This window comes from Anopheles nili, chromosome 2 (genome assembly GCF_943737925.1).
Source record: "Anopheles nili chromosome 2, idAnoNiliSN_F5_01, whole genome shotgun sequence".
Classification (NCBI taxonomy): Eukaryota; Metazoa; Arthropoda; class Insecta; order Diptera; family Culicidae; genus Anopheles; species Anopheles nili.
In genome coordinates, this window is record NC_071291.1 from 76,264,304 (window position 1) to 76,280,947 (window position 16,644).

Consider the following 16,644-nt stretch of genomic DNA (forward strand, 5'->3'; position numbering starts at 1 on the left):
AAGTAACGAGAAACCGAATTGCCCGGTGTCTATAGTTGCTGGTTGGGAGCTGCAACGGAAGTGCTTTCAATTTTTGTCTTACTTCCTGTCCAAAAGCTGCCCTGGTCGATTGTTGATTTCTTTGGCCAGCAAGCACGATGATTGTCCAGTTTTTAACTGATTGGAAACGAGCACGACAACGGATTGGCTGCAAACCACCAGATAGCAGATGAACGTGACGTGTGGAGGTTCCTTTTCTCGGAAGATAAAACCATCACAGATGGGGCTTTTTTGTGGCATACTCCCATGCGAGAAAAATTGATAGCACCATCACCGAGCATCCAAGAAGCAGTAATAGGCTCGAGATTAAAAAGGCATTAAACACAATTCCAGGATTCACCGTTTGGGACGCGTAATCTTTTCGAGGGAACTTTTTGGAAGACCCACACATGCTCTAACCTGTTTTGGGAAGCCCAAATTTTGTGTGGACTTCAGCTGTTACGAGGAACGTCAAGACCTCTCTTACGTACGCCGAATTCCCGCCCGACTCACCAGCAAACTGTTTGAAGCCGCTCCTCTTCGGCGTCCTCGATGGACTTGGTGCTGTTGGGATGGCTCCTGGCCGGATGGTCGTGTTGCTGTCGGCGATGGTGATGCTGGTGCTGACTCGTGTCACCGGCGTGGTATTGGCCGCTGCTGAGGACAGCCGCCGGATGTGTGGCCATTGTCGGGCCGCCGTACAGCTGGTAGGACGTCGTCGTCGTCGTCGTGGTTGCCACTGTCTGGCCGATTTTCGCCATCGTGCTCTGGTACCGGGTCGCGCAGACCTCATAGTCCTTTTTCACGTGCCGCATGCATGGTGCATGTCTAAGAAAGTCTGTAGCAGTGGAGTGTAGAAACGGTGCCGCAGCAAAAACCGCATCCCGGAACATGTCGGAACGGAATGCAAGGCGAACATGAGGATCCAAGCATGGCATGAAACAGAGACCGGAGAAGCAATAGATAATGTTAGTTTTTTTTGCTTGCCCGAGAGGATGTCACCTAAGAGTGACCTTTCTTGGCAACATAAAAAAATACCTCTAGAACCGTTGTCGCAGGGGCATGTCCTGTCGTTGACATTCGCAGGCCTCTATGCGACAATCCGGGTACTACGAGAAGCATGACGAAGATGCAACAACCTACAAACAAGCGTAATGGAAATGCCAAAAAGCTAGAACGTAACATGAGGATAGCGAATGATGTGGATGCACAAAAAAGTCCTCTAAACAATCTCAACTTCATAAACAGCAACCGGGTATTGACTCTAAACAATACTGTGGCATTTGATAGACGACGTTATCGCCGGAGGCTTGCTTTTGCAGAACCGGTTCTGCTTTACGATCGGAAAAGACAGACATACCTCAAACACGCAACTAGCACCCCGGTAAACACATCAATAAGGGACCAACCGAAGGAGCTGACCGCAATGGTCTTGGTTTGCGGATAATGAAGTCGCTTCCGTTAGTCAGATGACCAGCTACATGATTGTCATGTCGTGTCTGACCGTAGTCTCGAATGACTCGATTATCGCCATCGGAGAACGGAACACAGCGGATTTAGTGACATCATTAAGCGTGTTAAACATGATATGATGGTCGTCCTAGTGATCTACATTTCTCGGAGAACGATTTGCATCAGCAGAATGTTGATAAGGTTTGATGTTTGATGGCTCAAGATAGTGTCGTTTCATGCACACAATGATCATGAAAGCTTTAAATGATGTTTACTTAAAAGCATGCTAAATGAAACATGTAAACAAGCTTTTGCCAAAGCATAGGTATTATAGCTTCTTATAACGTGAAACAAAACACACAAGTACGGCTATAAAAGAATAAATTCCATACACTCGGTGTCTTGAGCAGGTTAAACAACAACATACTCGAGCTTGTTCAGCTTTACGAGCCGGCGCTCATCAGCTAGAACTGTAACCCAAGCCAACCATTATCCTTTAAGTAGCGAGTCTCTGTTCCCCTGTTCCAACTAACAAGAAAAGAAGTCGCTGAAGCAGCACAATTCGAGCGTACCCGCATTCCCGCTGATCCTCAGTGCGGTTTTAAACAGGGCCCGAAGCATGTACTCTGCTAGGTATTTGGCTTAAGCCCCGAGCTGAAACCTCGGCGGCACAATCGCTACTAATTAACAGCCGACAAGAAGTCGCTGGCTCTACCGCAGGCGAACCATGAATTATCCACTCGCTGGAAACACATCCTTGCTTAAGCAGGAATTTTCGCTTTTTTTATGTGCTCTCGTTTTGTTTGGCCTCGACAAACATTTTTCCAAAACCAAACCAAATTTCGGTTCCACTCGCAAACGCAGCTCCTAATTAAACGGATAATCCCTCCGGCGTGCGAACGCCGGAACGGAGTTCGTGGTACGATTTGTCACATTGACCTAAACGGAAGCGGTTTGCTCGCTTCCGCAATGCGCAAGGATAACACATTATCGTCGGTAATGCTACGTCAGTGTGTGAAAATGGTTTTTTGTGTACCACGCTCTTATTATCAGGCCATGCTTTTTTGCTATGGTGTTTTTTTCATCTCCTTACAGCCAAAGATCATTAGCTGTCGTCTCGGCGAATCGTTAGCACGTGGTACGCATGAGGTGAATCTGGTCTGGTGAAATTAGTAACAACCAAACAACCCTCCCCCCACCGTTTAGCCGCTTTCCAAAGAGCAACTTGCTCATTCGACTTGACTGCTAATTGACGATTTGCTAAACCACCTTTTCCACTGATTTTCCAGGGAAAACGAGGGAGTACCGTGAGGTAGGGAGTGAACAGCACAAAAACTTTTTCTCTTGACGTGCCCAATCACGAGCCAAATGAGATGGAAATGGTAAAGTTTCCCGTGGCTGCCAAGCATCGCCGGAACGGAAGCAGCCAGCTCCGATCAAGTTAAGACACCATGACAGACGGGCCAGGACCTTGTGTGGCTGGGAAGGCGAACGGGAACTAAGAAATTAAAACACGGACAGATTGGTTTCTTTCCAGTGAATGGGAATTTAGCGCCAGCTATTAGTTGGCGATCGGTGCTGGGCGAGTGCCTTTTCAAAGGTGAGTAAAGTTTCATTTTTTCTTTTGCGTTTGCGTCGACCACGTGCTGGTTTTAAGGGCAAGTTTTTATTGTGCAAGTTGCTTTGTGCCACCTGGAGCATGATTTGGGTTTATTTTTACTTTCATACTTTTCCTTGGGAAAACTTTCGAGTCAATACGAATGAATTATTATAACCTGCTGCGATTGAAGGCCATCGATAGGCGCTTTGATCACGTAAACAAACGCATTAATCTTGAGTGTTGAGCCCATTACTCACACACGCACACACATAAGAACATGGAAAAGCCTGAAGAAAGGAGCAAAAAATCTTCATATTGACATTGTTTAGAAGTTTGCACAGAGGTCACTTCTCCACATATGACATATCCTTCGCAAACGTCAAATGACTGGACTTTTAAGTAGATAGTGAACATTCTCAGAGGATGGTTCGACTAGACAATCAAATAATTCAATCAAGCAAGTTAATTTCGACTGAAGCTAAATTAACTCCAGCTATTCTCCTCCACTGTACACACCGCACGCGAACGCCTGAGGGCAGAGATTAGTTCAGTGTTCAGCAGCAGTACCTGCAGGTATGCCACGAACGGGAATGCTAGCGCATTCCAACTCCGTGACGCTTCGTACCGAGCTATAGCGAATCTTTATCTACCACGTCAGCCCTGCTAGATAACAAAGCGCACCGTATCGGCGTACGTGATCCGCTGCATTAGGATTTGGCCGAATTTTCGCCTCCCAGGACAACGGTGCCCCTGGACAACGATCAGTTACGGTGGGCGAGTAATGTCCGAAAACGGCGACCTCGCAGGACGACAGAAGAATTCCATCATCACGCTGTGGTCGGAGTTGGCCGGCTGTGGCAAAACTCCACTCCGGCCGGCCGTGATTCGTGATGTGCTCCGGAAATAGAACGAAAGGGCACCCTGGCGGACGCACGTCCGAAAGACGCGCCTGGAACCGGCTCGATGACGCCGACCAGCATTGATTCTCCGTACGTGGCCGATGGCGGTAAACTGACAGTTTGAAATATTGGTATCATATTATTGGTTCGATGCATATAAATCCAGTTTAAAGGTGCCGGGCGTAAATCGGATTGGATGCGGCTGGCTACTTAGCCTTAGTGGCAGGAGTGGAATACGAAAAAGCTGCTCCTCGTTTGGTTGCCCTTCGTACCTAGGGGTGCCAAGGCTGGTAGATACCTGCACGACTCGAGCACATCGGTCATCGTTAGAGCTGCATCGTCTCCCGGGCGAGAGATGGCAGCTCTCTCTCGCTCACACGTGCCGCATTCATTTTGAAGTCATCGCCGTTTTGATGCATGAGCGGACGTGTGATATTGGGTACGTGACACTGCTCCAAATGGAGGATATCATCAGTCAGGGGAAAATTGATAAGATTTCCTGCCACCGTCCGTTTCCCGCTGCAACCAAGGCCAGCGGCGGGGAGCCTTTGTTGTTCAACTTTTTCCCGTTGCATCCCGTTAGCCGAACGGACCGTTCCGTTTCTCGATGCGGCGCTTTTGTATCGTTCAACTGAGCGCTCGGCACGTCCACCGGATGGGGTGCTGTCCTTTGAAGGAGCCCGGGCGTCGAGCGTCTGCATCCTTTCAGCCATGGTTATTGTGCTTTTAGCTGCCATTGTCCCCGGTGCCTGGTGACTGGTGACAGCCTTCGTGACGGACTGACCGACTGCGATACCGGTACGTTTCCTGTCACCCAGCTGCTTTCCAGCTTCACCCAAACGCCATTACGCAAAGGAGCTGGTCGGTGACGATCATTCCTTGATCCTTACGGATTCGAGTGGTACCGGCTCGTCGTATGGGCGCTGCGCAAAGGAGGCTTATCGATGAGATATAGCGTTCGTTTGATGTTACACCTTACCATCAGTGACGTTATTCGGCGATATCCACGTACGTCGTATAGAGGTATAATGTTTTCTTCACTATTACGACAAGCGTCCGAACAGGGAACGTTAAAATTAAAAAGCTACACAAAATTCAATTCTTGAGTAGTAATTAGCGATAGACCATGCACCATAGTAGATATTGAAAAAGACCATGCGCCTCCATCAAACGTAAGCTGATAAGATCTTTTGTGGTAATCGGGAATCAGTACATATTTTTACTACCAGGTGTCAACCGTCTTCATATAGGCTTATGTATCGGTTTATAGCTATTAGCTTAGGAGGTCAACATAATTGTCAAATATGACACCATAATTTGCATGCTAATATGTGACACCATAATTTGGACCAATGGAGGCGCATGGTCATTTTCAAACCGAACGCATTGACACAAAATCAGTCGGCAAAAAATACAAAAAATAGATCCTTGACTTTAGCACAACTTTGCCTATTTCAATAAAAACGTTTTGCGTACCATCCTGTTGAGATTGTTGATCATAAAACACAATTTAAAACTCATTATAAAATTCGACGTCCACCATTCACTCGTCATAAATAGCACGTGGATGCAACTTCGGTAGCTCGCTTTGGCTTTGTCACCTGAGCCATTGGCTCGCCGTTCATGTAGTGTCATGACCAACTCCTAGGGCGATCATAAATTCGTTTCTGGCTCCGCTCCACTTGCAGCGTTATCCAGAAGGAAGAAAAACACCGAACAAAACGCCATGTACAAAGGCAAAGGTAACTCATTTACCCGCGGCCACATTACGTTCCCACGCTGTGCTGTGCGAAAACGTCGGCTAAACGGATCCTGATGATCCTTCTTCAAGGAGTGGCTGACTCGGGAGCACCGAGCTCGAGCTCTCGCATTTCGCTGCCAACACTTTCGCCGCCAATTTGTTGATGAAGGAAAAGTTTTCTCGTTAAGCCAAACAGACACACGGTCTCAGCCCGGAAGCCCACCCGGTGCACACGTACACGGACCTGTCCACACGCACCGACGAAGGAGCACAGGAGCGTACCGACAGGGGTTGGCATAGATCGAGAAAGAAAAATAGTTCTGCGGTTGCAAGCGCACAGCGCGCCATTGGTAGCCAACGAAGGCAATTTGCCTCTCGCTCGATCACCCGCCGCGATTGGTTCGGCAATAGCGATGATGATGATGGCGCTGCCGCGGGTAAGTGGTCATGGTAGTTGCGTTTAAGCCACTTGAATATGAAAACAGCTCAATTACAGCTAATTAAGGCACAATAGCTAAGCAAGCCAGCCACAGCTCGACCGTACACTTGTGAGGCATAATCCTCGTGGCTAATGGCTGGCGCTAAAAGAAATGCGAGGCGAATACAACGAAAAAGCTGAGGGTTGTACCTAACCGTTTCCATTTCGTTTCACTCTGTTTTTCGATTATCACATCAAGCAGAAGCAAGACAATACGATGAATGAAAGGAAATAAGGAGGAAATGGAACAGTCTCATCCGGAGCATAATCAGCGTGATTTCCTCCAACCAATTGCCGCTACAGGGAGGTGAGGATGTTGTAGGAAGCTGTTAACGACCTTCTCGCCATCGATGGGTAACTGATATCTGGTGACCATAGCGAAGAGTATTATCATCGTTTTTTTCTCTGCTGCCTTACCTGTGCCATTACACGAGATGATGTGTTAATTTTATTGAAGAGGAAGCTTGTGCTACCGCATTGTTTGTCTCATTTCAGTCTGCCGAGAATGGGTGTGTCAACAATGGTGGAGTTTAGCACACCGACATTTATATTGATCATCTATGCGTGTACAGGTATGAATGAAATCTAATTGTCAACAATAAATGGCGTAAGCATTGACTACGAAGCGTGTTCCATGCAGCTACATCAACGCTCAACAATCACTATAACTAGGCATTGTTTGCCAGGCCATATGTCCAGAGAAGGACGACACACCCACAACAATGGCGTCTCCACCGCGTGCACGTGCTGACGCAGACTATCGCAAATACTACACAATGATGAGACAATATGAACGCATGGATATGAGGGACGGAGTACAGGCGAACAAAAAAAGAGCAACGGAGATGAAACACATTGATATAATTATTACAATACGTACGTGCCTTCCTGATAAGGTCCTTCCTCGCAGAGCTCGTGTATCACTTCATTAGTGCCGTGGTAGAGTTTGTTGAAGTGTTCTCTCTGATGAATATTCATGCAGCGTCTGGTGTAGCTCCGTATACAGTGCAGACCGGTGTGTAGATCGCTGTTTCGAGTTGTGAGAGAGCAAGAAAATAGATTAAAAACATGACTATCGCCAGGTATGCAGGGTATTGTGTATAAGGATCATTTGAGGATAGAGATGAAACAAATTATACAAAATATATATATGCGTTTACATTTATCTTAATAATAGGAAGCCTTGAAAATAACCATTATATGCTACCACAAATAACTCTTTAACATTCATCACTTTGACTGGGAGCATTTCGTCTATGGCTATCTTTAATCAAAACAGAAAAAGGACAAATCATAGCAGGCTATTGTGGCTCTTCCCCAGCTGTACGTGTAACAACCCATTTACGATCGATACAATCAACGATTTGTTTTTACGAACGAAACTGTTCTCCCATGATATGGCGCCGAAAAAACAAACCCCCAAACGCTCTAATGAGGCGCCAGATTTTTGGCACCATCAGCTCCCTGGAATAGGTCGAACGAGCGGCTAAACGCTTTTTATTCCTACCCTACATCGAATAGCGTTCGTGGCATATAAAGTTCGGTCCCATACACCGTTTGGGAGTGTGCGAGCGTGGTCCCATTTCAGCCGCCACCAAGACGGTTACCATGGCAACGGGATGCTGTCAGCGTGTCGCCATGGACTTGCAGCCAGAAGGACGACGCGCCTACTGTAGGCAGACAGCGAGTCGCGGCGCTTGATTGAATTGATTTACTGTATAATGAGCGGCCGGCTAGCCATGGTGGCGCCATCGAGCGGGTCTGGCGCCAGTCTCCGTGGAAGCTGCAATGGAAAGAAAACGACGTTTTGTCGTCGACGATGCCAGCAATGGTGCGCGATGGTTTGCAAGACGAAGGATACGCAAGCGAAGCGTAAGTGCCCCGATATGGCCGATGGCGAGAGCGTAGGATTATGGTGTTTGATGTTTGTGGGTTAAGATATCAACGCTGGTGAGTGGAAAGAATGTTGTCCGTTATCCTGTGGTGATACCGAACGTAATTCTGAAAAGTTGGTTGCGGATCAGCCCTCGAGTTCAACTCCAGTGCTATCGTCGACACTGAACGATCAGTCTCGAGACTGCCGCAAAAACCTGCAAAGCTTTAAGCAGTACTTAAAGGCCTTAAAGCAAGACTTTGCCAACCATAGTCTCAAAATAGAGAGAGCACTAAACCTCTCTACAGAAAAAATGGCTTATGAATTTCCAATGGAACGGGCGATCAAATGTATCCCCGAATATCGCGGTGTCGCCGCCGAGCTTGATGGTTTTCTTCACCAGGCGGACTGTTTTGCGTCCCAAATACCTGAGGGTGAGCCTGAAGAACCACTAATACAGGTGGTTATGATGAAATTAAAAGGGCCTGCTGCCTCTTATTTTTCACGAGTGTACAGTGAATCGTGGGACGAAGTTAGAAGGAAGATAAATAAGTATTTTGGGGAACAAGTGAGGTTGGAAGAAATTTTTCACCAAGTGGAAACACTACAACAAAACCACCGTGAAAAATTTACTTCGTACAAGGAAAGAGTTTTGAAAATAAAAGACCACATCGATAACTACGATGAAAGTCTCAATGAGCAATCATATGCATATAGGAACCTCAGAATTCATTTTTTGGCTGGGCTTCGGGATCGTAGCCTGATAAATATTGCTAGAAGCAATAAAAATCTTCCTTTAGAACAGTTGCTTGACATGCTTGAGGAAGAATGTGCAATGGCCGAGCAAATATCTCAGATAGAAAAGCGGCTACCGAAGCAACCGCCCATGTTCACAAATCATTCGAATAGCAATAGCTATCGTAATAGATCGAACAATAGGTTCTTCAATAGCAGCAATGAGAGATGGCAAAGCCACTACCAACACTCAAACCCACCACCATGGCATAACTATTCAGTACCGAATCAGCAAAATTATAGTGGGTCATATTTGAATCCGCATGTTTCGCAATATACACCCGACTCATTTTCGCAATTTCAGCCAAATAACATTTCGCACTCCTTTTTGCCCGCACACAATTCTACAACGAATGTGATGCACGAAAAACCATTGCATTTGCAAAACCCTATGGAGTATCAGACACATAAACGACCCTTTCAAAATAATTATAACCGGACTGCAATTAATAAAAATCATCCAAAAAACTAGATGTAGGGGGTCTGATAAATAGCCACCTTGCCAGTCCCCCGAAAATTAAACCAATTTTTTTAAATCATCAACAAGAATTCCTTACGAAACCAAATCAAACAAACGGTAATAATATACCCAAGAAAACTAGTATCGAGCACAACGAAGTTCTTAAGATCAATTGCGCGAATAATAACATTTTTTTTGTACGGGTCTCCACAACAACCGTTCGGAGCGAGATTTTGGACTATGTACTCGACTCAGGTGCCGGCTACAACCTATTAAGCTGGGAGTTAGCAGTACGACTAGGAGAAGAACTAATTGATAAACAGGATAGAATAAAACTTTCTGGTTTCAACGGAACTCAATCCGAAACAGAAGGTTCAATCCTGGCAAAATTGCATATTGGCGAGTCAATTTATGATGTTAAATTCTTCATCATAAAAAAACTTCTCGTACCAGGCATCTTAGGAGCTCCGTTTTTAAAAAAATACATGATCACTATAAGCGAAAATTTTGAAACTATTACTTTAAAAAAATCAAACGCAAAAGATGACAATTGTGATAAGGCTAACGGGATCATTCTAAGCCAAGCAAATATGGCAAACATAATCGAAAAGGAAACGCAATCGATAGCTGCATCTACGTTCCCAAAAGAACCAATCGAACACAAATTAGCAAGTTTTTCAAAACTAGACGAAAAAAACCTAGACTATGATATTTTGGAAATGAAGCAGAAAAGCCACGTGTACGGAGAAAACCGCTTAAACATGCTTTCAAAAAAAATTGATCTTAGCCACGTCACTGAAAACGAACGTAACGATTTGTTGAAAATTCTCGATAAACATAGTGAACAATTTTTTTTAGACGGTGATAAACTGACGGTCACCGGGGCTACATGTCACGAAATTGAAACCTCCACCAACATTCCTATAAATAAAAGACAATATAGATTCCCAGCAGCTATCACTTCTCAAATAAAAGAACAAATTGAAGAAATGCTTGCTCAAGGAATAATTAAACCTAGCAACAGCCCCTGGAATGCCCCCGTTCTATGTGTGCCAAAAAAACCGGACGAAAACGGACAAGTTCGCTACAGGATTGTAGTCGACTACAGAGCTTTGAACACGATAACTAAATCTTTTGTATTTCCAATTCCCTTAATTGATGACATTTTAAGTAATCTAGGAGACAGTCAATTCTTTTCAACAATAGATTTAAAATCAGGATTTTATCAAGTGCCAATTCATCCTAGAGATGCTCAAAAAACTGCATTCTCTACACCGACTGGTCATTACGAATTTACACGAATGCCGATGGGCCTTAAAAATAGTCCATCGACTTTCCAAAAACTTATGAATTCTGTTCTGTACGAGCTTGGAGACATTAGAGCCGTTGTCTACCTGGATGACATTATAATTTCAGGGAGAACAGTAGAAGAACATAATGAAAATCTTTTGAAAGTTCTGAATGGTCTTAGAGCTCATAACTTAAAATTGGAACCGGAAAAATGCAAATTGCTTAAGAAAGAAATTCAATATTTGGGACATGTTATAAACAAGCAGGGAATAAAACCAACCAGGGCCGCAATAAAAGCAATTGCAGACATGAAGCACCCTCGAACCGTAAAAGAAGTTCGATCATTCTTAGGCACAATCAACTTTTACGCAAAATTTATACCAAATGTGTCTGATAGGCGGGAACCTCTTAATGCATTGCTAAGGAAGAACGCCACATTCATGTGGTCTCCCGAATGTGACATCGCATTCCAGGATTTAAAAAACTGCCTTGTATCAGAACCTTTGCTAGTAAGACCCGACTACAAAAACACCTTTGTTATAACAACCGATGCGAGTAACTACGCCATTGGAGCTGTGTTATCAAACGAAAACAATATCGAAATGCCCATAGCATATGCAAGTAGATCTCTGGCGCCAGCTGAAAAGCGATATCATGCAATTGAGAAAGAACTACTCGCAATCGTATGGGCGACCGATTATTTTAAGCAATATATTTTTGGCCAAAAATTTATAATCTATACGGATCATAGGCCATTAGTATCCATATGGAGATTAAAAGAAACATCTTCAACTCTAACACGATTAAGATTAAGATTACAAGGATTGGATTGCGAAATTCGTTACAAAAAAGGAAAGGAAAACATTGTAGCGGATTTCTTATCCCGTTTACCGGATTACATAGAGACTAAAGAAGAAAATAAACAAGTAATAGGAGTTGTTACTCGGGGCCAAAATAGAAAGCAAGAACTAGACACGGTTAGCTCCGAACAAAACAACCAATACAAATTTGGTGAGAAAAATAATTTGCAAATACCAACGACCCAAACGCACTGGGAAGATTTATTAAAGATAAACGTTGACATTAAACCAACGGAAGCTGAAATACAAAGAAAATGCCAAAGAGCGGAAAAAAAGAAAATAGACAGAACTCGATTAGAAAAATATAATCCCAATTCCGAAAAGACGGAATTGAACTCTAGCGAAATAAAACAAATTTTAAAAGAGTTCCATGACTCTCCTCTAGGTGGACATGTCGGAGCAAGAAGAATGAGAAAAAGAATTGGAGAGCTATTCTTTTGGAAAAAAATGAGAACAGATATAGATAATTATGTAAAGACATGTGATTCATGCCAGAAAAACAAAATTCGAAAAACAAATAAGATCCCAATGAAAATAACCTCAACTTCCAACGCTCCTTTAGAAAAAATGTTTATAGACGTTGTCGTCCTACCGGAATCAGATACGGGAAACAAATATGGACTAGCAGTACAGGACGACATCTCAAGATATTTAATCGTATTGCCCATGAAAAACCAGGAAGCTTCGACAGTAGCAAAAACCTTTGTCGAGGGGGTAGTCTGTAAATTTGGATCCCCGCTGGAATTAGTTACCGATCAAGGCACAAATTTTATGAGTCAAGTTATGAAAAATATATGTAAACTCCTCAAAATTAAGAAAATAAACACATCCGCGTACCATCCACAAGCTAACCTAGTAGAAAGAGCAAACAGAGAACTTAAAATTTACTTACGCCAGTTCATTGGGCAAAACTCTGCAAATTGGGACCAATTATTACCATTTTTTACGTTTCAATATAATACTACAATAAATTCATCGACTGGATTCACACCATATGAACTGATGTTCGGACGAAAAGCTAGATTACCGACATCTATTTACAACCCAAACACAGGAAATAATTTTTATGGTGAATATTGTGAGCAATTGAAAACAAAATTAAAACAGGTACATCTTCTGGCCAAACAAAATTTGATCATGTCGAAAGAAAAACGTAAAACTATTTATGATCAGGACACTAATCAATGGCAACCAATGTGGGGCGAACTTGTACTAGTCAAGAATACCCCTACGGGAACTGGCCAAAAATTGCAAAATGCTTGGAGAGGTCCTTATGAAGTAGTTGAAATACCAAGCGAGCAGACATGCGTCATTAAAAACGGAAGGAAATTAGAAAAAATTCATGTCAACCGATTAATACGGTACCATGAACGACAGAACTAAATTTAAAAAAAAAAAAAATAATAATAATAATAAAAGGAAAAAAAAATAAATGAATATATAAATAAATACAACGAAATTTTTACTTGGACAATTTGTAGCAATTCTAACTCATATTTTTTTTTTAGAATAACCATTTTACCACCAGAAAAAGGCACATCAAAGTTTCAAAAAAAAAAAAATGATTTTTGCATGGCTTATAGTTAGCAACATCTGGATATTAGGGTTCGGCCAAGCAGAACTTACCCCTGAGAAAACATGGCAGTACTCACTACACGGAACGGAAGTGATACTAGAAGAAATGGGTGAGATTCTAATATCCGAGGGTATGTATAACTTTGAGCTTCATTTAAATATTTCCGGAGTCGATGAGAACATTGAAGAACTGGAAAGAATTTTCCAACATACCACCTTGTTATGCGAAACCCCAGAAAATTCATCCGAGGACATTCCTTGCAATTATAATTTGAAACAGTTAAAAAACAGTTTTGACCACCTCAAACAAAGACAAAAGCTTATCAAATCCTTTTTTGGAAAACAAATTTCAAAACGCTCATGGAAATTTTGGAATGACATGGATGAAAACGATAGAATACGGGTAGATTTAAATATGGATAAAATCCGCCATAACGAGGAGGAAATTAGAAATACTATTCAGTTCCAGACATCGGCTCTAGGGAAAATATACTCTTTTGTAAATCAGACAAGTACTCAAGTGGACGAAACAGCTTCGTCACTGGTAACCAAATTTAATTTATTACGCATAACAGTCGAGAACTATAGAAACCTCACAAATGGTTTGAAAGCTCAACTCTGGAAAAACAAGCGCCTATTTTATTTAATAACATCCGTTAACCAACTATTGGCTAAAATACAAAAAGACCAAAATATCTTTCTAAACGCGATACAAAAAAAGGAAAAATTTCAAACCATTTTCGATGTACTGGGTACCGATTTTGAAGATAAATTGATTAACAAGAGTTATGATATGATCCCTAGTTATTTAGCAATTCCCGAAGATCCTTTGCTCATTAAATTGATTGATTTTGAAATAACGCTTAAACAAAATTATGAGTTACAATTTTTATTCAAAATCCCATTAGTTTATCGCCAAACATACACCATGAAAAAAATTACAGTAGCACCACACCTGAATGGGTCAACAGTTACAATGATTGAAATGATCAAAAATATAATATTTATAGAAAAAAACTCGTTTTGGGGCTATGTCAGTGATAGCTTGGTTATACAAAAATGTACCCAATTGCAAAAGTTCAAAATTTGTAGTTTATCAACTCCTCGAGAAAATTTAAAAACCCTGGAACTTTGCGCTACAAACGTGTTGTTTCACAATAACTCGTTGAACTGCCCAATGAGATATATCAAAATCAGTCACGACATTTGGTTCGCAACAGGCGAAAATAACACATGGAAATTTTTAACGCCTATAAATACAGCGCTAAATATCACACGAGGACATAACTCATCGACACTTTTTGTAATTGGTACAGGACAAATAAAAATTGAACCTAATATGACTGTGGAGACAGACAATGTTAAAATAACGTATAACGAAAACGTCACGGAAAACAAGATATATTCAAAACATGTTACGAAAATATCCTTACCAGTTATGAAACAAACTTTAGATTCAATACAACAAATACCTTTACTAGAAAATTCATTTCCTATTTATTCCATGCAAGATAAAGAAAAACTTTTTTACTTAGGTGTCGAAATAAACGCCCTAAATCACCATCCAACAGTATTAGAAAATCTGGCATATATACCTTACAAATACCCATGGTGGTTTTCCACAACGTCGGTACTAATTAGTTTGGGCATAATAGGAACGTTGGCGGGCTGTCTAAGAGGAAAAATGTCCTGCTGTTCTCGTCAATACACCGTCGCACAAGACGAAAAAGGAGTCAAAAGGCATTCGCTAACACAAGAAATAAACATGATAGAACTACCAGCACAATGCACCGCCAACAGCAATATAGAAATTGAAAATCAATTAACAGAAGCTTTGAAACCAACAGTTCGCTCCTATAAGGGTAGAAGAATAAGACAAATAGTAATTTAAAAAAAAAAAAAAAAAAAAAAGTAATAGGAGGATTTAGCGTAAACTAGTCGTTAAACGATAGAAGGTAATACTTTACACCATGGCTTGAAGGATTAACCACCCGAACCGACCACTTGGCGTTACGGAGGATATCAACGAAGTAAAGATTGACTTACGCTACGTATATGATTGACGAAGTAGAGAATGAGCGGGCGCTATGGCATTGAGAGACGGCGTAAAGACGGGTCGACAGCACAAGCATAAAAATTGAGGACATATGACAATTGGGAGACACAGAGCAATAATGGAGAAGATGGGAGTCCACACAGGCACGATGGATACGTCAACGGAGGACACCGAATGGTTTGACCGGAAAAAAAGAGGTATCCACGAGTGATACAAGACCAAACCAAATTTATTCCCTGCCACCCATCGTCTAGCTAAAGATCAAAGTCACAAAACTGAATGGGGCATAGTCAGCCACTCCTGATAAACGATCCGAGAATGGACTGAATGACAAGAAAATCGCCAAGATGCTACTATTGTTTTGTCTTTGACATGTACCACTGTTTACTCTTTAGCGTTGGCTAAAGACGTGAATTCAGTTCCCAAGAGCTCCCAAGGTAAAAACACGCTCCCCGTTCTTTAACAGAATAGATAGTCTCGATTGCCCACATCACCATCACCACATCATTCGAGTCAACTCGCAGATCTGACGGGCCAAATAAAGATGCCCTCTTTCTCACCGGCCGTACCATTTCGGGGCTGAGGACTGGCGTGCGCGAGATTCAACAAGCAATGGTGTAAAGATACAAAAAAAAAAAAAAATAAGTGTAAGGGGGTGAAGCGGTCACACCGCATTGTAGTCATAATCTGAGCCGTAAGCATTAGCAGAAGTGTCGTCTATCGATCGCGCGGCCATCGTCGCCTCGTAGTCATAATCTGAGCCGTAAGCATTAGCAGAAGTGTCGTCTATCGATCGTGCGATCACACTGCACCGTAGGTTAAAATTATTATACCTTTGTAAGCAAGATCGTTAGCAAGTGTCTCGGGCCAAGTAGGTATCGAGGGATCCCGAACACATGTCTACGATCAGTTAGTATCGGGAAGCGTATGAATAAACGACACAGGTGAAGTTAACAAGTGGTTTTATATTGTCACCGCACTCGACAACTTCTCGACGACTTCTCGGACAACTCCCTCTTCTACACCAGGCCTGACGACGCTCCTGGCCAGACGCTGCTTTCTACACGAGCATACAATTGATTTTGGGCTTACCAGCACAATGGAACGGGTTTGATTTCACTTAAACTGAAGCTCAAATACCCCTTTTAAAAAATTGTGAGACAATTCAATTCAATGACAGTTGATGCACTAATATGGGAATAATGTTAGCGTATTATAAATTCACTTATAATTGACAGCAATCCAACTCATAACTGTGTACATACTGTAAATCAAATTACAGCATATGGGAACGTTTTCACACCTCAATACAACAAAACAGCTATTATAGATGGGAAAAACAAACAAAACTCATTTGAAAGCGTCATAAATAACGAAACGCTTTTAGATGTCGCGCATTGTGGGCGAGAATGGGCGCGAACTTATGCTGTTTAATCACATTCCATCACGCTAATGCTGGAAGCATTCTAATGCACTCATTCATCTTGATCACAGCGTGTCACCCGGAGCTGTCGGCGGGTTTAAATCCACGCACCACATCAAAACCC

General features: G+C 42.5%; 1 protein-coding gene across 1 annotated transcript in view; it reads right to left on the reverse strand.

Moving 5' to 3' along the window:
- LOC128730727 (uncharacterized) overlaps nucleotides 1-16,644 on the reverse strand; it is a 34,822-nt gene that overhangs the window by 4,378 nt on the left and 13,800 nt on the right. Inside the window, exons 3-4 of the mRNA XM_053823805.1 lie at nucleotides 7,073-7,215; nucleotides 532-856 (exon numbers count right to left, since the gene is read on the reverse strand). Of these exons, the coding sequence (XP_053679780.1) occupies nucleotides 532-856; nucleotides 7,073-7,215 (468 nt within the window). The remainder of the gene's footprint in view (nucleotides 1-531; nucleotides 857-7,072; nucleotides 7,216-16,644) is intronic.